We start from the raw sequence: 25,873 nt of genomic DNA on the forward strand, positions 1-25,873 counted from the left end.
GGTTCGATCCGAACCGGACGTCCAAGGTGCCGCTCACCAAGGCCCAGGTGGCCAGCCGGGTGAACCACATCACCAAGGCGAACCTGGCGGAGGACTGGAGCTACGGGCTGGTGCCCTGCGACAGGAACCATCCACCGGCGCGGGTAAGCTTCGTGTCTTTGCCATTTTCCGCCTGCGGCTGCGAGGCCGACTTCCTTTTTCTTCTGCCGACTTCCGGCTATGTTCATGTTTTTCTGTCTTTCTAGGTTTTTGAGCGCCAGAACGCCGAGGACGGCGACCTGGCGACGAAGAGGTGGACGCCGGATCTCGTCGATCCGGCTGACCAAGCCGGTGACCATGCCGGCGACGACGACCTGCCGCAGGCGCCTGATCTAGGCGGCCGTGGGAGCACAATCCGCCCTTCACCGAGCACCAGAGGAGGAGGAGCCGGCGACGTCCGGCACGGGGCCAATCCCCGCCGTGCCTCTGCGCACGAGGCCGCCAAGCGCCACGGCGACTTCGGCGCCCAAGGGCACGAAGAGAGCCGGCTCCACCGCCGCCGCGGAGTCGAGGGCGAAGAAACAGCGCCGGCATCAGCCGAAGAAGGTCCCGGAGCAAGCCGGGTGAGTTCTCTCTCTCTCTTGTTTGATTCCTTTTCTTTCCTTACTTTTATGCTTATTATCTTTCTGTTTATCCGGCTAGGGCCCCTATCAAGTTTGCCCAGGGCGGCGGCTCCCGGCAAGCTCCGCGCGTTGTGTCGCCGCTTCCGCGCCGCAGGAGGGAGCAGACGCCGCAGCCTTCCTCGCGCGCACCTACGCCGCCGCCGCCCGCGACAGGGGCTTCTTCCTTTGCCGTGCCGCTGGCCTCCGCGCCAGATCGCGGCACGCGGGTCGAGCCAACGCGGCAGCCGACGCCGGACGACATGTTCCCGCGCCGACGCCTCTTCGGACCCAGCCGCCGGGGGCCGGGCGGGGCATGCCGCCTTCAGCCGGGCCGGAGCCGGCGGGGCTGCTCCTAGGACCGGCGCCGGGCAGGCCGCGCCGCTCGCGGCCGGAGCCGGCAGCAGGCCCACCGTGGTGGAGTTGGACGAGAGTCCGAGGGGGCGCCTGTGCGCCGGAGACAACCGGGCCGGCCGGGCCATCCGCCGCGCCCGGAGCGACGCCGCCGCCGCAGCTCGACGAGGGACGAGCCGACCAGGCAGGAGCCGGCGAGGGACGAGCCGGCGCGCACGGAGGGCGCCGACTCGCGCGCGCTGGTGAGGACGGAGGGCGCAGCGGGCCCGTCTGAGGGCCTTCATGTGGCCAAGGGTGCCCGGCTGGTGGCTGTGCCGTCCGCCTCCGACTCCAGCTTCGGCTCGGCAGGAACCATGGAGAGGGCATGGCATCAGGCGAACTCCTGCGAGGTACTCAGCCGGGAGGGGCAGCCTGGCACGGCGCCCATGAAGATGCTTTTCTCCGGCTATCGGGCCAGCCTCAAGACCAAGGCCGCCGAGACCCTTGCCCACCGGCGACGCCTGGAGGATGCTGAGAAGGTGTGTTTTCTTTTCTTTTGCAATTTTCTTGTCCTGGTAGCCCTCCGAGACGTGGGCCGGCTGCCTGAGGCCAGTCCAGGTCTTGTCTAAGCAACTGATTCTTTCAGACGGTTGAGGAGCGGCGCACCTTCTTGTACAACCAGGTGGTGACCAGCTACCACAAGGCTAAGATCGAGCGGGCCGCCTTGGCTCGCGAGCTGGAGGCTGTCAAGGGTAAGCTCTATGCTTCTTTCGACTTCCTGTGTTGTTTCTTTTTTAATCTTGGTTGGCTGACATTTCTTTCCGGCCGCCTCGCAGTTGAGGCCGCCAAGGTCCCGCAGCTGGAGTCGGATCTCCGAGCCGCTCGCGCGCAGTGCGCCGAGAGCGAGGAGGCGGGCCGATCCGCCACCGGCAAGCTCAAGCTGGCTGAGCAGGAGCTGACACGGCTGCGCCTCGCTGGAGAAGAACCACATCACCGAGCTCAACTCCCTCAGGACGGCGGAGAAGGAGAAGGTGGATGATCTGAGCCGGCGGCTGTCGGAGGTGGAGAAGCAGCGGCTTGCGCTGCAGGAGGAGGTCACTGCCAAGTCCACGGAGCTGACGGCTACCGCCAAGCGTTGGACCGACGATTTCAGCGCGCTTGATCGCGGCTTGGCGGGTGAGTGCATCTTTATGTTCCTTCCCTTTGCCGGCTTTCGGCTGTCGACTGCCGACTTTCGTTGGTAGCCGGCAGCAGAAACTTCTTATTTCTTCGCTACCCTCATCTTCGGGCTGGCGGCAGTCGGTTCTTGCCGGCTGCCGCCAGGCTTTTCCTTTTGGTTTAGGACTTCGAAAATTTGCATTTTTCAGCTTATTTCGGCTTTGATGGTTTCTGACTTGCTTCTTCTTCTTGCAGCGGCCTTCCCGGAGACGCAGGAGGCGGCTTTGGCAGCCGTTGGCGTCGCGCGCGATTCCAGGAGGCGGGAAACCGGCGAGGGCAGCTCGGAGTACTTCTCCATGGAGGACCATCTGGCGTCCATGGCTGCCCGCATCGAGCCCGTCACCAAGCTCGGTTGGGAGCTGCGGAAGGCGGCCGAAGAGCTGGTGCCCATGCTGTGGCCTGGGGAGGCGGCGCCGCAAGACATCTCCGGCCTCATCTCTTCGATGGAGCGGGCGCCGGACCGCTTCCTCGACTGGAAGGAGTCGGCCACGCGCGCCGGCGCCGACATGGCGCTGTCCTTCGTCCTCTCCTGGTACAACGAGGTGGACCTGGGGCAGCTTGAGTTCCGGCGAGCCGGCGTGGAGGACAAGCTCCCGGCTGAGCTCAAGGCCGCCCGCCTTGCTCGAGCCAGCACCATCGCCGGCTTCGTCGACAAGGCCCTCTTCGTCGCGGACCCGAACCCTCCTCCATCCGATGAAGAATACATGGATGATGAGGAGGCGGAAGACGTGCCTGAGGACGACCCGGCCGCCGGCTCCACTGATGCCCCTCTGGCTTAGATTTCCTGCTTTTCAGTTGTTCTTTTGCAAGACAGTTTATTAAATCCCCGGGATGCCGGGTGCAGATGTAAGACAATATTATCGCCTTTTAATTATGCCACACTTTAATGTGTTTGTTAACCAATTATGTGCCGAGTTGCTTTCTTTCGACTCGTTCGCTTTTTTCCATCCGCCCCACTCTTTGGCTGTGCCCTTGCCGGTCGTACGTCCGACTTGCGGTCCGTCGCCGGATCAAGAGCGGGCCGCTGGGTGAGGCCGATAGTATTTCAGCCGAACGAGCTGAATTTGGCAATCCGGCACTTATATGAAAAGTTGCAAGTCAACTCGCTTTTACTCTTTCCCTTAGTCGTTTTTCGCGTGCCGGCTCCCTAGGCCTTACTCCCGCCAGCCGGACAGCCGGGTTGCGGTCTGTAGCTGGTCGGAAGCCGGCTGTCGGAAACCGGATCACGTTACTGAGCCGACCGCGTGAGAGGGTTTAAGCCAATTGGCGAAACAAGGTAGAGTATGCGAAAAACTTGTCGGAAACGGCGCTCTTGGCGCAAGCTTTTTCATAACTCACAAAGGGGATACAAGGGATACATACATTCCTGCTCTCATGCGTAAAATGGGCGGAGTAACCTGACATTCCAGGGACGTTTAGTCTCCTCGTCAGCCTTGTCCGGCTTGTTTTTCTTAGCCTCTTGGGCATCTATGAGATAGTAGGAATCATTGCCTACTGCCTTGCTCACGATGAAGGGACCCTCCCATGGGGATGACAGTTTATGCTGTCCGGCTGTCCGCTGGATCAGCCGGAGCACTAGGTCTCCTTCTCGGAATGCTAAGGGCTGGACCTTCCGGCTGTGATAGCGTCGGAGGCTTTGCTGGTAGATGGTAGATCTAGACTCAGCCAGCAGCCGGGCCTCTTCGACCAGGTCGACTCCATCTTCGCGAGCTTCTTTGGCTTCGGCTTCTGTGTAGAGCTTGATCCTTGGTGCGTCGTGCTCGATATCGCCGGCAGACGGCTTCGGCCCCGTATACGAGGAAAAATGGTGTGAAGCCGACCGAGCGATTTGTCGTTGTGCGCAGGCTCCACAAAGACATTGGGCAGTTCTTCAATCCAGCAGCCGGCTGTTCGCTCGAGCGGCTCCACCAGCCGGGGCCGGATGCCGGCTAGGACTAAGCCGTTAGCCTTTTCCACTTGTCCGTTGGACTCTGGGTGTGCCACAGAAGATAGGGCCATCCGGATTCCCATTTCCCCGCAATAGCGAGAGAAGATGCCTTGGGAGAAGTTGGTGCCGTTGTCGGTGATGATGGTGTGGGGGTAGCCGAATCTCACAATGATTTCCTTGAGGAATGTGACGGCTGTGGACCCGTCCAGTTTCTTGATTGGCTTGGCTTCGATCCACTTGGTGAATTTATCAATCATCACCAAGAGATGTGTCATGCCGCCTCGCGCTGTTCTGAATGGGCCCACCATACCCAAGCCCCATACGGCAAATGGCCATGTGATGGGGATGGTTTTCAAGGCGGAAGCCGGCTGGTGTCTTTGCTTTGCGAAGCGCTGACAGCCGTTGCACTTCTTCACCAAATCTTCTGCGTCTCTCGAGCGCAATCGGCCAAGAAAAGCCGTGCCGGAAGGCTTTGGCCACTATGGCTCGGGATGAGGCGTGATGTCCGCACTCTCCTTGATGGATTTCCCGTAGGAGTTCAATCCCTTCAGCCGGCTCGACGCACCGCTGGAACACCCCACTTACGCTGCGTTTGTACAGCTGGTGGTTGATGATGGTGTAGGCCTTGGCCCTTCTCTCAATCTGCCTGGCCTGGACTCTATCATCAGGCAGCACACCGTCGGTGAGGTAGGAGAGGAATTCTTGTGCCCATGAAGGTACGCATCTTATCTCGAATACGCTGACCAACAGGGCCTCCCGCGTGGGAGCTTCCGGATTCGACTGCATGGTCGCCGGGTCCGGCTTGCTAGCCGGCGGGTTCGGCTTGCTAGCCCCCGAGTTTGGCGATGAAGCCCCCGGGTTGGACTGAGAAGTCCCCGGGTTCGGCATGCTAGCCGGCGGGTTTGGCTTGTTAGCCCCCGACTTGGGCGATGAAGCCCCCGGGTTGGACTGAGCAGCCCCCGGGTCAGCCGGCACGAATATTGAATCCGAGTCCGGTGACGGTATGATGGACGGCTTCTTGAGAACCGCCAAGGCGACACCCGGCGGGATGGCTTGCCGGGTTGAGCCAATCTTGGATAAGGCATCAGCCGCCTCGTTGTTTGCTCGTGGCACGTGGTGGAATTCGCAGCCGTCGAAGAAGCCGGATAGCTGCTGGACATGGAAGCGGTACGAGGCCATATTGGCGTCCTTCGCGTCCCCGCCGGATGCTTGTCGTATGACCAAGTCGGAGTCGCCGAAGCAAAGTATGCGACGCACGCCAATCTCCTTGGCCAGCTTCAGCCCATGAATGAGCGCTTCATATTCCGCCACATTGTTGGATGCGGCGAAGTGGATCTGCAGGACGTAGTCCAGCCGGTCTCCCTTGGGAGAGGTGATGACGATGCCGGCTCCCAAGCCGTTGCGCATCTTCGAGCCGTCGAAGTGCATCTTCCAATGCGTGGAATCCGGCACAGGCGGCAAGTACTGCATCTCAGCCTGGGCCGACGAAGAAGTCCGCGAGGATCTGCGACTTGATGGCTGTGCGTGGCTCGTAGAGGCTAGTGTGGGCGGCTAGCTCCAGGGCCCACTTGGCAACCCGGCCGTTGGCATCCTTGCTGCCGTTGATTTCCGCCAAAGGCGCTGTGGCAACCACCCTGATGGGATGTTGTGGAAAGTAATGCTTGAGCTTCTTGGCCGCCATGTAGACGCCGTAGGTGACCTTCTCGGTAGTGGGGGTAATTTTGCTTCGACTGGGAGAGCACTTCGCTAAGGTAATAGACTGGGCGCTGAACCAGCTGCTCCCTGTTTTCGGCTTCTTTGCGCTCCACCACCAGGACAACGCTAACCACTCGGTTGGTGGCTGCGATGTACAACAGCATCGGCTCCATTGGAGCCGGCGTTGCAAGGATTGGCGCGGTTGAGAGCACGCGCTTCAAGTCACGGAAGGCCTCATCCGCCTGCGGTGACCAGACGAACTTGTCCGCCTTCTTCATTAGTTGATACAGGGGCAGTGCCTTCTCCCCAGCCGGCCGACGAAGCGGCTCAAGGAGGCCAGGCAGCCAAAGAAACTTCGGACGTCCTTGAGGCACCGCGGCAGTTCCATCTTCTCCAGGGCACCGATCTTGTCCGGGTTGGCTTCGATCCTCGCCGAGAGACGAGGTAGCCAAGGAGCTGGCCAGACGGCACGCCGAATGTGCACTTGGCCGGGTTGAGCTTCATCCGGAATCTTCTCAGATTGGTGAAGGTTTCTCTCAGGTCATCAAGGAGGGTAGTCGTCTCCTTGGTCTTGACAACGACATCATCCACGTACGCGTGAACGTTTGTGCCGATTTGATCCTGCAAGCATTTCTGCATGCACCTTTGGTAGGTGGCGCCTGCATTTTTCAAGCCGAACGGCATAGTCGTGTAGCAGTAAGCCCCGTACGGGGTAATGAACGAAGTCTTTATTTGATCAGCCGGATTCAAAGGAATCTGGTGGTAGCCTGAATAGGCGTCTAAGAAAGACAACAGTTCACAGCCGGCAATGAGTCTATGACTTGGTCTATGCGCGCAGGGGAAGGGGTCCTTCGGGCACGCCTTGTTCAGGCTGGTGTAGTCGATACACATGCGCCAGGAGCCGTTCTTCGTCAACTCCAGGACCGGGTTCGCCAACCAGTCCGGGTGCAGCACTTCCATGATGAAGCCGGCAGCTAGGAGCCGGGCGATTTCTTCACCGATGGCCTTCCTTCGTTCTTCGGCGAAGCGCCTGAGAGGCTGCTTCACCGGCTTGGCTTCAGGCCGGACGTGGAGGTGGTGCTCAGCCAACTCCCTCGGCACACCCGGCATGTCTCTTGGAGTCCATGCGAAGATGTCCCGATTCTCACGGAGGAAGCTGGTGAGCTCGCTTTCCTATTTCTTGTTCAAGCCGGCACCGATGGTGACGAACTTGAGCCCGGCTGCGCCGGGTCCAGGAGGATCTTCTTGGTGTGGTCGGCCGGCTGGAAGTGAGTCGTCCCAGCCGGGTTGCCCGCAGCCGGCATGTCCGTTCTGCGCGGCTTTGGCGAGGGCAACGGCGTCGTGGATGAGCTGCTTCTGCGGTGGCGATGACCAGCGTCTGGGCCATCTTGGAGCTCGCGTGGCGCAGTCCATGGAGCGGCGATAGTCGCCGGCTACGGTGATGACCCCCCTGGGGCCAGGCAGCTTCATCTTCAGGTACCCATAGTGGGGCACCGCCATGAACTTGGTCAGGGCCGGCCTGCCCAGGAGCGCGTGGTAGGGACTCACGAGGTCCACCACCTCGAACTCGATTCTTTCGGTGCGGAAGTGATCCGGCTGCCCGAACATCACCTCCAGCGTGATCCGGCCGATCGGCTGGCAGCAATGGCCTGGCACGATGCCGTGGAAGACGGTGGGGTGGGGCGCAACTCGGCCTCCGGATGCCCAGCTTGCGGGCGGTGTCGCGGTAGAGGATGTTGATGCCGCTGCCGCCGTCGATGAGGACGCGCGAAAACGCACGCTGCGCCGGGTTGTGCCGATGGTGGGGTCGAGGACCATGGCGTAGCTGCCCGGCTTCGGCAGACAGCCGGTGTGTCACGGCGATCGAAAGTGATGGCCTGCTCTGACCAGTTTAGGTACTGGGGGACCGGCGGTATGACCGCGTTGACCTCGAGGGAACGGCGCTCTTGGCTCGTCCTGTCCTCGGGCTCGGAGGTGAAGATGATGTAGGTGGCGTCTTCGGCCAAATATCGGCCGGCATGGTGCACTTGGTTAGCCTCGTGGTGCTCGAGGTTGGCGTTCTCTGCGCCGGCTTGGCCACCCGGCCCGCCGGCTGGTGGAGGCGGGGGTGGAGGTGGTAGAGGTTCACCGCTTGTCAGCCGCTTCATGAAGTGGCAGTCGCGGGTGGTGTGGTTGGAGGGGTTCTTGCCGCTGTGGTACTTGCACGGCGAGTCGAGCATTTGCTCAAAGGTGTACTTCGGCTTCCACCGCCGGTCTTGCTTCGGCGGCGGCTGCCGCCTGCCGCGTTGTCTGCCACGGCGGCTACGTGGGCGGAGCCGTACCGGCGGTCCGGCTGGTCGCTGTGACGCTTGCCGCGGTAGTTGTCCCGCCGGCTGCCATGCGAACCGCCCTCGGCCGGCTTGTGCTCAGCCGTCCTGTTGTTGTCCCGCCTTGCTGGAGCCGGTGAAATGTCAGCCGGCGCCTTGCCGGCTTCCTCTGCCAGTGCGTACTTGTCGGCGATGGCCATCAAGGCGGCCATCGACTTGGGGTCACTGCGGCGCAACTTGTGCCACAGCATGGTGTTGGGCCGACAGCCTCCCATGAAGAAGCTGATGGCCCGGATCTCGTGCACGCCCTCGCAGAGTTGCGCATCTCGCACCAACGCGTCGTGCACGCGCGATCCGTCTCGTCGGGGCCCCGCTTGCACATCTCGAGCTGTCGGGCGACCCGGCCGGCGATAGGTGCCGGTGAAGTTGCTGATGAAGGCCGCTCGAAGTCAAGCCAGCCGTTTATGCTGCCGGCTGGCAGGTTGTTGAGCCATGTGCGGCGGAGCCGACCAAAGCATCGTGGGGAGTAGCGCACGGCCCGCCGCTTGTTGCCTTTGGCGATGCCGACTGCGGTGGAGTAGTCCTGCAGCCAGTCCTCCGGCTTGGCGGTGCCGTCATACTTGGGGGTGTCGCGGGGGAGCGTGAAGCCTTCGAGTGTGGGCTCGTTGGCGATGCGGGGCCCGAAGCACTTTGGGCCGGCTGGAGCTTCTTCTTCCGCAATGCGGGATTCGACCAGCCGGTCGAGGCGATCTCGGGCGTCGGCGGGCTCGATGCGCGGGCCCAGCCGGGAGTGTGCCGGCTGGCGCGCGCCGCTTGCTTCTCGGAGCCGCTCGGTGATGACGGCGGGGCTCGGAGTCTTGCTCCCGGTTCCGGCTTGAGGGGGCCGGCTGCGGTCGCCGCCGCCGGCTGCTGGCTTGGCCGGCCCGAGCTGTGCGTGGCCCGGGAGTCATGGCGCCGGCTTGGTCCTGGGGAGGCGGACTCGGCCGTGTCCCCGGCGCCTTCCCCGTCGTTGCCTGCAGCTCCACGAGCGTGAGAAGCTCCGGGGGCATTGACATACCCGGGGTCGGCGATCCGCCCGTTGGCTGCGTTGCAGCTCGCCCACCCGCCCGGTCCGACGGCGTAACTCTTCGCCTTCAAGGCGGTTCAGCTCTTCGCGGCGGCTTCTGCAGCGCATGTTCTTGTCGGGGTGTTGTAGACGGGTAGCTCCGCGGACGGAGCCGGCGAAGGAGCGCCGTCGCGGGCGATCTCAGCGCCAAGGTCGCGGCCCTCGCGGCGGATGTGGCCAGCTCGGCTTGGCCTGCCGCCGCCCGGAGTGAGGCCGTGGGCGCGGTTGTACTCGCGCTGGTGATCTCCATCCGCGCTTAGCAGCAGCCGCTTCTTCGGTTTGCTTGAGGAGGAGCTGGCGGTGCGCCTCCAAGTCCGCCTCGACGGCGGTGGGATCTCCGCCGGGCGTGAGCGGGGTGCTCGCTTTGCCCGGACTGCATCCAGCCGGGACGGTGGTGGTGGCGCTTTCGGGCCCGAGCCGGAGGCGTTGGGGTCGATGTTGCGCTCCAGCCGGGGCCGCGGGTGCGCGGGTTCTTCTCGGGAGCTCCTCGCCAGCCATCATGACTTGCACGACGGCGGGGCTGGCGGGAGCGCTGCTGCCGGCTCGCGGAGGAGGGCTAGCGCAGCGCAGCACCGCCGCGGGTAGCGCGGCGGTGCGACGGTGGCGACGTAAACGTCGAAGCCGCCGAAGGAGATGACGCTGCCGCCGGCTGGGAAGGGCCGGTCAGCGAAGCAGCCGGGCGTTGTCGCCGACGCAGCTTGAGGGAGCCGAATCTCCGCATCAAGCCCGAAGCGACTCGCTCGCCGGTGGTGATGGTGAGGCCCGTCCGGATGAAGACACCGGCCGAGGATGCCGAAGGCCCCACGGTGGGCGCCAAATGTCGTGGTATCGTCACGGCATATGCCATAGGGTGGCTAATCGAAGTGGTTCCTGAGGGATCTCACGGCGGTATCCGGAAGCGGGTATGGGCACGAGCGACACGGCGACGTACCCAGGTTCGAGGCCCTCCGGTGGAGGTAAAACCTCTACTCCTGCTATGAGTGTATATGATGATCACACAAGCATGCTGGTGCTCCTAGAGCCGTGTCCGGCTGGCCCCGAGAGGCTAAGGAAGACGATGGTCTCTCTCACAGGGCAGCTCAGAGGTAGGTGAAAGCAATAAATGATCGATCCCCCGCACGAGAGGGGGTAGTGCGGCTTATATAGGCACCGGCACTTTACATATAAGACCCTATAGTTTATCGCCGGCTGGGCCGGCTTCGGCTTCCGCTCCTTCCCGAGGCGGTGACGTCGGGAGTGGTTGGGGCATCGTGGCTCTGTCCCATCCGGCTGCCACGGTCAGCGGTATGGAGGAGGTGTCCCTGTCGCCGTCAGCCACCGTGAGCCGGTACGGATCGTCGTAAGCCCCGACGGCCTGTCCATCGCGCGGCACTATTGCTCCACAAAGGTCCCGCGTTTTACGGAAGATGGAGTCAGCGTGGACTTTAGGAACCCGGATCACCAACCCGGTTCCTTCCAAGGCAAGACTCGCCAGCCTCGAGTCGGTCCGAGGTACAAACCCCGCCGGATATGGCTTGTAGAAGCCGGCCCAGCTACAGCATTGGTGGCCGTAGCCAGGCCGACTAGGACCTAGAGCCAGCCGGCTTCCGGACCAGCCGGCCACGGCGCCAGCCGGCTGCACCTCAGCCGGCCTTTGCCGCGAGCCGGCCAGTGGCCAGCCGGCTGCTCCGCGTCCATTGCCCTACCCGGGGTCTTCCCCCCGACAATTCATGGCGAAGTTTCTTCTTCGTTAATTTGTTATATGGTTGGAATTGGAAAATGATACATGTAGTAATTGCTATTAATGTCTTGGGTAATGTGATACTTGGCAATTGTTGTGCTCATGTTTAAGCTCTTGCATCATATGCTTTGCACCCATTAATGAAGAAATACATAGAGCATGCTAAAATTTGGTTTGCATATTTGGTTTCTCTAAGGTCTAGATAATTTCTAGTATTGAGTTTGAACAACAAGGAAGACGGTGTAGAGTCTTATAATGTTTTCAATATGTCTTTTATGTGAGTTTTGCTGCACCGGTTCATCCTTGTGTTTGTTTCAAATAAGCCTTGCTAGCCTAAACCTTGTATCGAGAGGGAATACTTCTCATGCATCCAAAATACTTGAGCCAACCACTATGCCATTTGTGTCCACCATACCTACCTACTACATGGTATTTTCCGCCATTCCAAAGTAAATTGCTTGAGTGCTACCTTTAAAATTCCATCATTCACCTTTGCAATATATAGCTCATGGGACAAATAGCTTAAAAACTATTGTGGTATTGAATATGTAATTATGCACTTTATCTCTTATTAAGTTGCTTGTTGTGCGATAACCATGTTTACTGGGGACGCCATCAACCACTCTTTGTTGAATATCATGTGAGTTGCTATGCATGTTCGTCTTGTCTGAAGTAAGAGCGATCTACCACCTTATGGTTAAGCATGCATATGTTAGAGAAGAACATTGGGCCGCTAACTAAAGCCATGATCCATGGTGGAAGTTTCAGTTTTGGACATATATCCTCAATCTCAAATGAGAAAATTATTAATTGTTGTTATATGCTTATGCATAAAAGAGGAGTCCATTATCTGTTGTCTATGTTGTCCCGGTATGGATGTCTAAGTTGAAGAATAATCAATAGCGAGAAATCCAATGCGAGCTTTCTCCTTAGACCTTTGTACAAAGCGGCATAGAGGTACCCCTTTGTGACACTTGGTAAAAACAATGCATTGTGATGATCCGGTAGTCCAAGCTAATTAGGACAAGGTGCGGGCACTATTAGTATACTATGCATGAGGCTTGCAACTTGTAAGATATAATTTACATGATACATATGCTTTATTACTACCGTTGACAAAATTGTTTCATGTTTTCAAAATCAAAGCTCTAGCACAAATATAGCAATCGATGCTTTTCCTCTATGAGGACCATTCTTTTACTTTCAATGTTGAGTCAGTTCACCTATTTCTCTCCACCTCAAGAAGCAAACACTTGTGTGAACTATGCATTGATTCCTACATACTTGCTTATTGCACTTATTATATTACTCTATGTTGACAATATCCATGAGATATACATGTTACAAGTTGAAAGCAACCGCTGAAACTTAATCTTCTTTTGTGTTGCTTCAATACCTTTACTTTGAATTATTGCTTTATGAGTTAACTCTTATGCAAGACTTATTGATGCTTGTCTTGAAGTGCTATTCATGAAAAGTCTTTGCTTTATGATTCAGTTGTTTACTCATGTCATATACATTGTTTTGATCGCTGCATTCACTACATATGCTTTACAAATAGTATGATCAAGATTATGATGGCATGTCACTCCAGAAATTATCTGTGTTATCGTTTTACCTGCTCGGGACGAGCAGAACTAAGCTTGGGGATGCTGATACGTCTCCGACGTATCGATAATTTCTTATGTTCCATGCCACATTATTGATGATTTCTACATGTTATATGCACACTTTATGTCATATTCGTGCATTTTCTGGAACTAACCTATTAACAAGATGCCGAAGTGCGCCTGTTTTCTGCTGTTTTTGGTTTCAGAAATCCTAGTAACGAAATATTCTCGGAATCGGACGAAATCAACGACCAGGTTCCTATTTTCACCGGAAGCATCCAGAACACACGAGAAGGACCAGAGGGGGGGCACTGGGCCCCCAGACCATAGGCCGGCGCGGCCAGAGGGGGGGCCGCGCCGCCCTATAGTGTGGCCCCCCTGTTAGCCCTCCTACGCCGCCTCTTCGCCTATATAAAGCCCCTGGATCGAAAACCCTGATACGTTCGACGAAAACCACAGAAACCTTCCAGAGCCGCCGCCATCGCGAGGCCAAGATCTGGGGGACAGGAGTCTCTGTTCCGGCACGCTGCCGGAGCGGGGAAGTGCCCCCGGAAGGCTTCTCCATCGACACCGCTGCCATCTCCACCGCCATCTTCATCACCGCTGCTACTCCCATGAGGAGGGAGTAGTTCTCCATCGAGGCTCGGGGCTGTACCGGTAGCTATGTGGTTAATCTCTCTCCATGTACTTCAATACAATGATCTCATGAGCTGCTTTACATGATTGAGATTCATATGAGTTTTGTATCACAATTCATCTATGTGCTACTCTAGTGATGTTATTAAAGTAGTTCTATTCCTCCTGCACGTGTGTAAAGGTGACTAGTGTGTGCACCGTGTGGTTCTTGTCGTAGGCTATGATCATGATCTCTTGTAGATTGTGGAGTTAATTATCATTATGATGGTATTGATGTGATCTATCTGGTTATATTGATCTATCTTACACTATAAGGTTACTTAAACATGAGCATTATTGTGGAGCTTGTTAACTCCGGCATTGAGGGTTCGTGTAATCCTACGCAATGTGTTCATCATCCAACAAAAGTGTAGAGTATGCATTTATCTATTCTGTTATGTGATCAATGTTGGGAGTGTCCACTAGTGAAAGTGTAATCCCTAGGCCTTGTTCCTAAATACTGCTGCGTTACTACTGCTTGTTTACTGTTTTACTGCGTTACTACTGCTGCAATACTACCACCATCAACTACACGCCAGCAAGCTATTTTCTGGCACCGTTGCTACTGCTCATATATATTCATACCACCTGTATTTCACTATCTCTTCGCCGAACTAGTGCACCTATTTGGTGTGTTGGGGACACAAGAGACTTCTTGCTTTGTGGTTGCAGGGTTGCATGAGAGGGATATCTTTGACCTCTTCCTCCCTGAGTTCGATAAACCTTGGGTGATCCACTTAAGGGAAAACTTGCTGCTGTTCTACAAACCTCTGCTCTTGGAGGCCCAACACTGTCTACAGGAAAGGAGGGGGAACGTAGACATCAGGGAACTACTCACGGAGCATGATGGAGGCGATGGCGTCGATGGAGATGGCTTCCGGGGGCACTTCCCCATCCCGGCAGGGTGCCGGAACAGAGACTTCTGTTCCCCGAATTGGAGTTTCGCGATGGCGGCGGCGCCCGTGGAGTCTTTCTGGAATTTCGTCAATTGGTATCGAGTTTTTAGGTCGAAAGGGCTTATATAGGCGAAGAGGCGGCGCAGGAGGGGCAACAGGGTGCCCTCCCCATAGGCCGGCGCGGCCAGGGGCTGGCCCGCGCGGCCCTATGGTGTGGGGGCCCCAGGCCTCCCCTCTGACTCCCCTTCGGTGTCCTGGTCTCGGTGAATTATGATGTTTGGTCTTCGTTTCGTCGAATTCCGAGAATATTGCCCGAACAGCCTTTCTGGAACCAAAAACAGTAGAAAACAGGAACTGGCACTGTGGCATCTTGTTAATAGGTTAGTTCCAGAAAATGCATGAAATCATCATAAAGTGCAAGCAAAACATGTAAGTATTGTCATAAAACAAGCATGGAACGTCAGAAATTATGGATACGTTGGAGACGTATCAGCATCCCCAAGCTTAGTTCCTACTCGTCCTCGAGTAGGTAAACGATAAAAGGAATAATTTCTGTAGTGACATGCTACTTACATAACCTTGATCATACTATTACAAAGCATATGAAATGAATGAAGTGACTCAAGGCAATGATTTATAGTTGCTAACAAATAGATAACATATAGCAAAACTTTTCATGAATAGTACTTTCAAGACAAGCATCAAAAAGTCTTGCACAAAAGTTAACTCATAAAGCAATAAATTCAAAGTAAAGGCATCGAAGCAACACAAAGGAAGATATAAGTTTCAGCGGTTGCTTTCAACTTTCAACATGCATATCTCATGGATAATTGTCAACATAAAGTAATATGATGAATGCAAATAAGCAAGTATGTAAGGATCAATGCACAGTTGACACAAGTGTTTGCTTCTAAGATGGAAGGAAGTAGGTAAACTGACTCAACATAAAGTAAAAGAAAGGCCCTTCGCAGAGGGAAGCATTGATTGCTATATTTGTGCTAGAGCTTTGGTTTTAAAAACATAAAGAGAGCATAAAAGTAAAGTTTTGAGAGGTGTTTGTTGTTGTCAACGAATGGTAGTGGGCACTCTAACCCCCTTGCCAGACAAACCTTCAAAGAGCGGCTCCCATTTTATTTTATTTTTGGGTGGCACTCCTTCCAACCTTTCTTTCACAAACCATGGCTAACCGAATCCTCGGGTGCCTGCCAACAATCTCATACCATGAAGGAGTGCCCTTTTATTTTAGTTTTATTATGATGACACTCCTCCCCACCTTTGCTTTCTCAAGCCATGGCTAACCGAATCCTTCGGGTGCCGTCCAACAATCACATACCATGGAGGAGTTTCTATTTTGGTTAATTAATTTGGGACTGGGAATCCCATTGCCAGCTCTTTTTGCAAAATTATTGGATAAGCGGATGAAGCCACTAGTCCATTGGTGAAAGTTGCCCAACAAGATTGAAAGATAAACACCACATACTTCCTCATGAGCTATAAAACATTGACACAAATCAGAGGTAATAAATTTTGAACTGTTTAAAGGTAGCACTCAAGCAATTTACTTTGGAATGGCGGAGAAATACCATGTAGCAGGTAGGTATGGTCGACACAAATGGCATAGTGGTTGGCTCAAGGATTTTGGATGCATGAGAAGTATTCCCTCTCGATACAAGGCTTAGGCTAGCAAGGCTATTTGAAGCAAACACAAGTATGAACCTAAGACAAAGAAAACTTACATAAGAACATATTGCAAGCATTATAATACTCTACACTGTCTTCCTTGTTGCTCAAACACTTTTACTAGAAAATGTCTAGACCTTAAGAGAGACCAATCATGCAACCCAATTTTAACAAGCTCTACGGTAGTTCTCCACTAATAGGTTTAAACTACATGATGCAAGAACTTAATCATGATCTACTTGAGAGCTCAAAACAATTGCCAAGTGTCAAATTATCTAAGACAATATGAGGCATTTTCTGTTTCCAACCAAATAACAATAAGTATTGTAGCTTCCAACTTTTGTCATTGAACATTAAAAGTAAAACGAAGAACAAGTGTTCATATGAAAAAGCGGAGCGTGTCTCTCTCCCAAATAAGGATTGCTAGGATCCGATTTTATTCAAACAAAAACAAAAATAAAAGCACACAGACGCTCCAAGTAAAGCACATATGATGTGACCGAATAAAAATATAGTTTCAATAGAAGAAACCTGATAAGTTGATGAAGAAGGAGATGCCTTGGGCATCCCCAAGCTTAGACGCTTGAGTCTTCTTGAAATATGCAGGGATGAACCACGGGGGCATCCCCAAGCTTAGACTTTTCACTCTTCTTGATCATATATCATCCTCCTCTCTTGACCCTTGAAAACTTCCTTCACACCAAACTTCTCATAAACTTCATTAGAGGGGTTAGTACTCAAAAAAACTTGAATTCACCTTGGTCCTGTAGTGACACATTGCAAGAACTCAATAAAACATTAGCTACAGCTCTCCACGTGTAGAAAGCCTTGCTTAAAGTCCACAAAAGACAATGCAAAAAACAGAGACATAATCTGCCAAAACAGAACAGCCAGTAAAGACGATTTTAAAGAGGTACTTCCGTTGCTCAAATCAGAAAACTCAAAACTAATGAAAGTTGCGTACATATCTGAGGAACACGCACGTAAATTGGCAGATTTTTCTGAGTTACCTACAGAGAAAACATCCCAGATTCGTGACAGATAGAAATCTGTTTCTGCGCAGAAATCCAAATCTAGTATCAACCTTCTATTAGAGGCTTCACTTGGCACAACATTGCAATAAAATAAAGATAAGGAGATGTTGCTACAGTAGTAACAACTTCCAAAACACAACAAAACAGTAGCAAAATAAACACATGGGTTATCTTCCAAGAAGTTCTTTCTTTATAGCCATTAAGATGGGCTCAGCAGTTTTAATGATGCACTCGCAAGAAATAAGAGTTGAAGCAAAAGAGAGCATCAAAAAGCAAATTCAAAACACATTTAAGTCTAACCCACTTCCTATGAAGGAGATATGCCCTAGAGGCAATAATAAAGTGGTTATTGTATATCTTTATGATAAATGTTTATATACCATGCTATAATTGTATTAACCGAAACATTGATACATGTGTGATATGTAAACAACAAAGAGTCCCTAGTATGCCTCTAAACTAGCTTGTTGATTAATGGATGATTAGTTTCATAATCATGAACATTGGATGTTATTAATAACAAGGTTATATCATTGTATGAATGATGTAATGGACACACCCAATTAAGCGTAGCATAAGATCACGTCATTAAGTTATTTGCTATAAGCTTTCGATACATAGTTACCTAGTCCTTATGACCATGAGATCATATAAATCACTTATACCGGAAAGGTACTTTGATTACATCAAACACCACTGCGTAAATGGGTGGTTATAAAGGTGGGATTAAGTATCCGGAAAGTATGAGTTGAGGCATATGGATCAACAGTGGGATTTGTCCATCCCGATGACGGATAGATATACTCTGGGCCCTCTCGGTGGAATGTCGTCTAATGTCTTGCAAGCATATGAATAAGTTCATAAGAGACCACATACCACGGTACGAGTAAAGAGTACTTGTCAGGAGACGAGGTTGAACAAGGTATAGAGTGATACCGATGATCAAACCTCGGACAAGTAAAATATCGTGTGACAAAGGGAATTGGTATCGTATGTGAATTGTTCATTCGATCACTAAAGTCATCGTTGAATATGTGGGAGCCATTATGGATCTCCAGATCCCGCTATTGGTTATTGGTCGGAGTGAGTACTCAACCATGTCCGCATAGTTCGCGAACCGTAGGGTGACACACTTAAAGTTGGATGTTGAAATGGTAGAACTTGAATATGGAATGGAGTTCGAATATTTGTTCGGAGTCCCGGATGAGATCCCGGACATCACGAGGAGTTCCGGAATGGTCCGGAGAATAAGATTCATATATAGGAAGTCATTTTATAAGATTTAAAATGATCCGGAAGGTTCTATGGAAGGTTCTAGAAGGTTCTAGAAAAGTCCGGAAGAAACCACTTTGGAAGGCGGAGTCCCAAAGGGACTCCACCTCCATGGCCAGCCAACCCTAGAGGGGGAGGAGTCCCAAGTGGACTCCCCTAAGGGGGCCGGCCACCCCCCCCCCCCCCCCCCCACATGGAAGGGGGGAATCCCACCCCAAGTGGGATTCCCACCTTGGGTAGGTTTCCCTATAACATGGAAGGTTTTGGGTTCGGGTCTTATTCGGAGACTTGTAGTCCAACACTTGGGGCTTCCACCTATATAATGAGGGCCAAGGGGAGGGGGCCGGCCACCCCAACAAGCACAAGGTGGCCGCACCACCTCAAGTGGCCGGCGCCCCCCTCTCCCCAAACCCTAGCCGCCCCACTCCTCCACATCCCGCACGCTTAGCGAAGCTCCGCCGGATTTCTCCACCACCACCGACACCACGCCGTCGTGCTGCCGGATTCAAGAGGAGCTACTACTTCCGCTGCCTGCTGGAACGGGGAGGTGGACGTCGTCTTCATCAACAACCGAACGTGTGACCGAGTACGGAGGTGCTGCCCGTTCGTGGCGCCGTGATCAAGATCTTCTACGTGCTTTTGCAAGCGGCAAGTGAATGTCTACCACAGCAACAAGAGCCTCATCTTGTAGGCTTTGGAATCTCTTCAAGGGTGAGACTCAATAATCCCCTCGTTGCTACCGTCTTCTAGATTGCATCTTGGCTTGGATTGTGTGTTCGCGGTAGGAAATTTTTTGTTTTCTATGCAACGAATCCCTACAGTGGTATCAGAGCCGTGTCTATGCATAGATGGTTGCACGAGTAGAGCACAATGGTTTTGTGGGCGTTGATGCTCTTGTTATCTTTAGTTTGAGTACTTTGCATCTTTGTGGCATAGTGGGATGAAGCGGCTCGGGCTAACTTTACATGACCGCGTTCATGAGACTTGTTCCTCGTTCGACATGCAACTTGTATTGCATAAGAGGCTTTGCGGGTGTCTGTCTCTCCTACTATAGTGAAGATTCAATTTACTCTTCTATTGACAACATTAGTATCAACGTTGTGGTTCATGTTCGTAGGTAGATTAGATCTCTCTCGAAAACCCTAAACCACGTAAAATATGCAAACCAAATTAGAGACGTCTAACTTGTTTTTGCAGGGTTTGGTGATGTGATATGGCCATAATGTGATGATGAATATGTATGAGATGATCATTATTGTATTGTGGCAACCGGTAGGAGCCTTATGGTTGTCTTTAAATTTCATGTTGAGTAGTATTTCAAAGTAGTTGTAATAGTTGCTACATGGAGGACAATCATGAAGACGACGCCATTGACCTTGACGCTACGCCGACGATGATGGAGATCATGCCCGAAGATGATGGAGATCATGTCCGTGCTTTGGAGATGAAGATCAAAGGCGCAAAGACAAAAGGGCCATATCATATCACATATGAACTGCATGTGATGTTAATCCTTTTATGCATCTTATTTTGCTTAGATTGCGACGGTAGCATTATAAGATGATCCCTCACTAAAATCTCAAGATAATAAAGTGTTCATCCTTAGTAGCACCGTTGCCAAGACTTGTCGTTTCGAAGCATCTCGTGATGATCGGGTGTGATAGAATCAACAAGTGCATACAACGGGTGCAAGACAGTTTTGCACATGCGGATACTAAGGTGGCCTTGACGAGCCTAGCATGTACAGACATGGTCTCGGAACACGTGATACCGAAAGGTAGAGCATGAATCATATGGTTGATATGATGAACACTTTGAGTGTTCGCCATTGAAATCACACCTTGTCTCGTGATGATCGGACTTAGGTGCGGTGGATTTGGTTCGTGTGATCACTAAGACAATGCGAGGGATATTGTTTTGAGTGGGAGTTCACCTAGATTTTTAATTATGTTGAATTAAAATTTGAACTCAATTTGTCATAAAGTTAGTCTAAACTTTTGCAAATATATGTTGTAGAGATGGCGTCCCCAATCAATTTTAACCAGTTCCTAGAGAAAGAAAAGCTTAAGAGCAACGGTAGCAACTTCACCGACTGGTTCCGTCATGTGAGGATCTTCCTCTCTGGCGAAAATCTGCAATTTGTGCTTGATGCACCGCTAGGTGACCCTCCTACAGAAACTGAAACCGATGAAGTAAAACCTGTTTACGCGACTCGGAAAACTCGGTACTCTCAAGTTCGCAGCCATCCCGTGCGCCTGGAATCCGATCTTCAAAAACGTTTTGAGCACCACGATCCTCATGAGTTGATGAATGAGCTGAAAGCTATATTTGAGACTCATGCGGCCGTGGAATGATATGAAGCATCGAAACATTTCTTCAGCTGTATGATGGAAGAAGGCAGCTCCGTTAGTGAGCACATGCTCGCCATGACCGGGCATGCGAAGAAACTCAGTGACTTGGGAATAGTAATTCCTAATAGACTGGGGATTAATCGTGTCCTTCAATCATTGCCACCAAGTTACAAGAACTTTGTGATGAACTACAATATGCAGAACATGAACAAGGAGTTACCTGAACTCTTTGGCATGCTAAAAGCTGCTGAGATTGAGATCAAGAAAGAGCACCAAGTGTTGATGGTCAACAAGACCACCAGTTTCAAGAAACAGGGCAAGTCTAAGGGAAAATTCAAGAAGGGTGGCAAGAAAGCTGCCACGCTGATACGTCTCCGACATATCGATAATTTCTTATGTTCCATGCCACATTATTGATGATATCTACATGTTTTGTGCACACTTTATGTCATATTCGTGCATTTTCTGGAACTAACCTATTAACAAGATGCCGAAGTGCCAGTTGCTGTTTTCTGCTGTTTTTGGTTTCAGAAATCCTAGTAAGGAAATATTCTCGGAATTGGACGAAATCAACGCCCAGGGTCCTATTTTACCACGAAGCTTCCAGAAGACCGAAGAGGAGACGAAGTGGGGCCACGAGGTGGCCAAACCACAGGGCGGCGCGGCCCAAGCCCTGGCCGCGCCGACCTATAGTGTGGGCCCCTCGTGACGCCCCTTGACCTGCCCTTCCGCCTACAAATAGCCTTCGTCACGAAACCCCCAGTACCGAGAGCCACGATACGGAAAACCTTCCAGAGACGCCGCCGCCGCCAATCCCATCTCGGGGGATTCAGGAGATCGCCTCCGGCACCCTGCCGGAGAGGGGATTCATCTCCCGGAGGACTCTACACCGCCATGGTCGCCTCCGGAGTGATGAGTGAGTAGTCTACCCCTGGACTATGGGTCCATAGCAGTAGCTAGATGGTTGTCTTCTCCTCATTGTGCTTAATTGTCGGGTCTTGTGAGCTGCCGAACATGATCAAGATCATCTATCTGTAATTCTATATGTTGCGTTTGTTGGGATCCGATGAATAGAGAATACTTGTTATGTTGATTATCAATTCATGTCTATGTGTTGTTTATGATCTTGCATGCTCTCCGTTATTAGTAGATGCTCTGGCCAAGTTGATGCTAGTAACTCCAAGAGGGAGTATTTATGCTCGATAGTGGGTTCATGTCTCCGTGAATCTGGGGGAGTGAGAGAAACCTCTAAGATTATGGATGTGCTGTTGCCACTAGGGATAAAACATTGGTGCTATGTTCGAGGATGTAGTTACTGATTACATTACGCGCAATACTTAATGCAATTGTCTGTTGTTAGCAACTTAATACTGGAGGGGGTTCGGATGATAACCTGAAGGTGGACTTTTTAGGCATAGATGCATGCTGGATAGCGGTCTATGTACTTTGTCGTAATGCCCAATTAAATCTCACAATACTCATCATAATATGTATGTGCATGGTCATGCCCTCTTTATTTGTCAATTGCCCAACTGTAATTTGTTCACCCAACATGCTGTTTATCTTATGGGAGAGACACCTCTAGTGAACTGTGGACCCCGGTCCAATTCTCTATACTGAAATACAATCTACTGCAATACTGTTCTACTGTTCTCTGCAAACAATCATCATCCACACTATACATCTAATCCTTTGTTACAGCAAGCCGGTGAGATTGACAACCTCGCTGTTTCGTTGGGGCAAAGTACTTGGTTTGTGTTGTGCAGGTTCCACGTTGGTGCCGGAATCCCTGGTGTTGCGCCGCACTACATCTCGCCGCCATCAACCTTCAACGTGCTTCTTGGCTCCTACTGGTTCGATAAACCTTGGTTTCATACTGAGGGAAAACTTGCCGCTGTACGCATCACACCTTCCTCTTGGGGTTCCCAACGGACGCGTGTTGTACGCGTATCAAGCACTTTTTCTGGCGCCGTTGCCGGGGAGATCAAGACACGCTGCAAGGGGAGTCTCCACATCCCAATCTCTTTACTTTGTTTTTGTCTTGCTTAGTTTTATTTACTACTTTGTTTGCTGCACTAAATTAAAACACAAAAAAATTAGTTGCTAGTTTTACTTTATTTGCTATCTTGTTTGCTATATCAAAAACACAAAAAAATTAGTTACTTGTTTTACTTTACTTAATATCATGCATGTTTTTATTTCACTAGTTAAGCATAATGGAAAACAACAAAAATATGAGAGATCTTTATGAACTTTATCTTGAATTAGGACATGATGTGTTTGAAGAGAGAATTAAAAAACCCATGGAACTTTATATGCATGCTAATGTGAATGTTATTACTATGAATGCTTTGAACACCATTGTTGCTAATGCTATGGAAAATTCTAAGCTTGGGGAAGCTGGCTTTGATGAGCATGATCTTTTTAGTCCCCCAAGCATTGAGGAGAAAAATTTCTTTTATGATTACAATATGCCTCCTATATATGATGATAGCCACTTTGTTGAATTTTCTCCCACTACAACTAATAAAATTGATTATGCTTATGTGGAGAGTAATAATTTTATGCATGAGACTCATGATAAGAATGCTTTATGTGATAGTTATATTGTTGAGTTTGCTCATGATGCTACTGAAAGTTATTATGAGAGAGGAAAATATGGTTGTAGAAATTTTCATGTTACTAAAACACCTCTCTATGTGCTGGAATTTTTGAAGCTACACTTGTTTTATCTTTCTACGCTTGTTGCATTATGCTTCTTGAACTTGTTTATTTACAAGATTCCTCTTCATAGGAAGCATGTTAGACTTAAATGTGTTTTGAATTTGCCTCTTGAAGCTCTCTTTTGCTTCAAATACTATTTCTTGCGAGTGCATCATCAAAACTGCTGAGCCCATCTTAATGGCTATAAAGAAAGAACTTCTTGGGAGATAACCCATGTGTTATTTTACTACAGTACTTTGTTTTTATTTTGTGTCTTGGAAGTTGTTTACTACTGTAGCAACCTCTCCTTATCTTAGTTTAGTGTTTTGTTGTGCCAAGTAAAGTCGTTGATAGAAAAGTTCATACTAGATTTGGATTACTGCGCAGAAACAGATTTCTTTGCTGTCACGAATCTGAGCAAAATTCTCTGTAGGTAACTCAGAAAATTATGCCAATTTACGTGAGTGATCCTCAGATATGTACGCAACTTTCATTCAATTTGAGCATTTTCATTTGAGCAAGTCTGGTGCCTCAATAAAATTCGTCAATACGAACTGTTCTGTTTTGACAGATTCTGCCTTTTATTTCGCATTGCCTGTTTTGTTATGTTCGATGGATATTTCGATTCCATTGACTTTCAGTAGCTTTGTGCAATGTCCAGAAGTGTTGAGAATGATTATGTCACCTCTGAACATGTATATTTTGATTGTGCACTAACCCTCTAATGAGTTGTTCTAAGTTTGGTGTGGAGAAAGTTTTCAAGGATCAAGAGAGGGAGATGATACAACATGATCAAGGAGAGTGAAAGCTCTAAGCTTGGGGATGCCCCGGTGGTTCACCCCTGCATATATCAAGAAGACTCAAGCGTCTAAGCTTGGGGATGCCCAAGGCATCCCCTTCTTCATCGACAACATTATCAGGTTCCTCCCCTGAAACTATATTTTTATTCCATCACAGCTTATGTGCTTTGCTTGGAGCGTCGGTTTATTTTTGTTTTTGTTTTGTTTGAATAAAATGGATCCTAGCATTCTTTGTGTGGGACCGCTGTAGCATATAGACAAGTATGTCCTTAGGCTCTACTCATAGTATTCATGGCGAAGTTTCTTCTTCGTTAAATTGTTATATGGTTGGAATTGGAAAATGATACATGTAGTAATTGCTATAATGTCTTGGGTAATGTGATACTTGGCAATTGTTGTGCTCATGTTTAAGCTCTTGCATCATATACTTTGCACCTATTAATGAAGAAATACATAGAGCATGCTAAAATTTGGTTTGCATATTTGGTCTCTCTAAGGTCTAGATAATTTCTAGTATTGAGTTTGAACAACAAGGAAGACGGTGTAGAGTCTTATAATGTTTTCAATATGTCTTTTATGTGAGTTTTGCTGCACCGGTTCATCCTTGTGTTTGTTTCAAATAGCCTTGCTAGCCTAAACCTTGTATCGAGAAGGAGTACTTCTCATGCATCCCAAATACTTGAGCCAACCACTATGCCATTTGTGTCCACCATACCTACCTACTACATGGTATTTCTCCGCCATTCCAAAGTAAATTGCTTGAGTGCTACCTTTAAATTTCCATTCTTCACCTTTACAATATATAGCTCATGGGACAAATAGCTTAAAAACTATTGTGGTATTGAATATGTACTTATGCACTTTATCTCTTATTAAGTTGCTCGCTGTGCGATAACCATGTTCACTGGGGACGCCATCAACTACTCTTTGTTGAATTTCATGTGAGTTGCTATGCATGTTCATCTTGTCTGAAGTAAGAGCGTTCTACCACCTTATGGTTAGAGCATGCATATTGTTAGAGAAGAACATTGGGCCGCTAACTAAAGCCATGATCCATGGTGGAAGTTTCAGTTTTGGACAATATCCTCAATCTCATATGAGAAAATTAATTGTTGCTACATGCTTATGCATAAAAGAGGAGTCCATTATCTGTTGTCTATGTTGTCCCGGTATGGATGTCTAAGTTGAGAATAATCAATAGCGAGAAATCCGATGCGAGCTTTCTCCTTAGACCTTTGTACAAAGCGGCATAGAGGTACCCCTTTGTGACACTTGGTTAAAACATGTGCATTGCGATGATCCCGGTAGTCCAAGCTAATTAGGACAAGGTGCGGGCACTATTAGTATACTATGCATGAGGCTTGCAACTTGTAAGATATAATTTACATGATACATATGCTTTATTACTACCGTTGACAAAATTGTTTCTTGTTTTCAAAATCAAAGCTCTAGCACAAATATAGCAATCGATGCTTTCCTCTTTGAAGGACATTTCTTTTACTTTTATTGTTGAGTCAGTTCACCTATTTCTCTCCACCTCAAGAAGCAAACACTTGTGTGAACTGTGCATTGATTCCTACATACTTGCATATTGCACTTATTATATTACTCTATGTTGACAATATCCATGAGATATACATGTTACAAGTTGAAAGCAACCGCTGAAACTTTATCTTCCTTTGTGTTGCTTCAATGCTTCTACTATGAATTATTGCTTTATGAGTTAACTCTTATGCAAGACTTATTGATGCTTGTCTTGAAGTACTATTCATGAAAAGTCTTTGCTATATGATTCACTTGTTTACTCATGTCATATACATTGTTTTGATCGCTGCATTCACTACATATGCTTACAAATAGTATGATCAAGGTTATGATGGCATGTCACTCCAGAAATTATCTTTGTTTAT

General features: G+C 50.4%; 1 protein-coding gene across 1 annotated transcript in view; it reads left to right on the top strand.

Annotated features, from left to right (window-relative positions):
* The window catches only part of LOC139833923 (uncharacterized), a 61,820-nt gene that overhangs the window by 11,765 nt on the left and 24,182 nt on the right, over positions 1–25,873 (top strand). Inside the window, exons 2-3 of the mRNA XM_071824293.1 lie at positions 1,952–2,147; positions 2,385–2,572. Coding sequence (XP_071680394.1) covers positions 1,952–2,147; positions 2,385–2,572 — 384 coding nt within the window. The remainder of the gene's footprint in view (positions 1–1,951; positions 2,148–2,384; positions 2,573–25,873) is intronic.

This window comes from Lolium perenne, chromosome 7 (assembly GCF_019359855.2).
Source record: "Lolium perenne isolate Kyuss_39 chromosome 7, Kyuss_2.0, whole genome shotgun sequence".
NCBI classification, from domain to species: domain Eukaryota; kingdom Viridiplantae; phylum Streptophyta; class Magnoliopsida; order Poales; family Poaceae; genus Lolium; species Lolium perenne.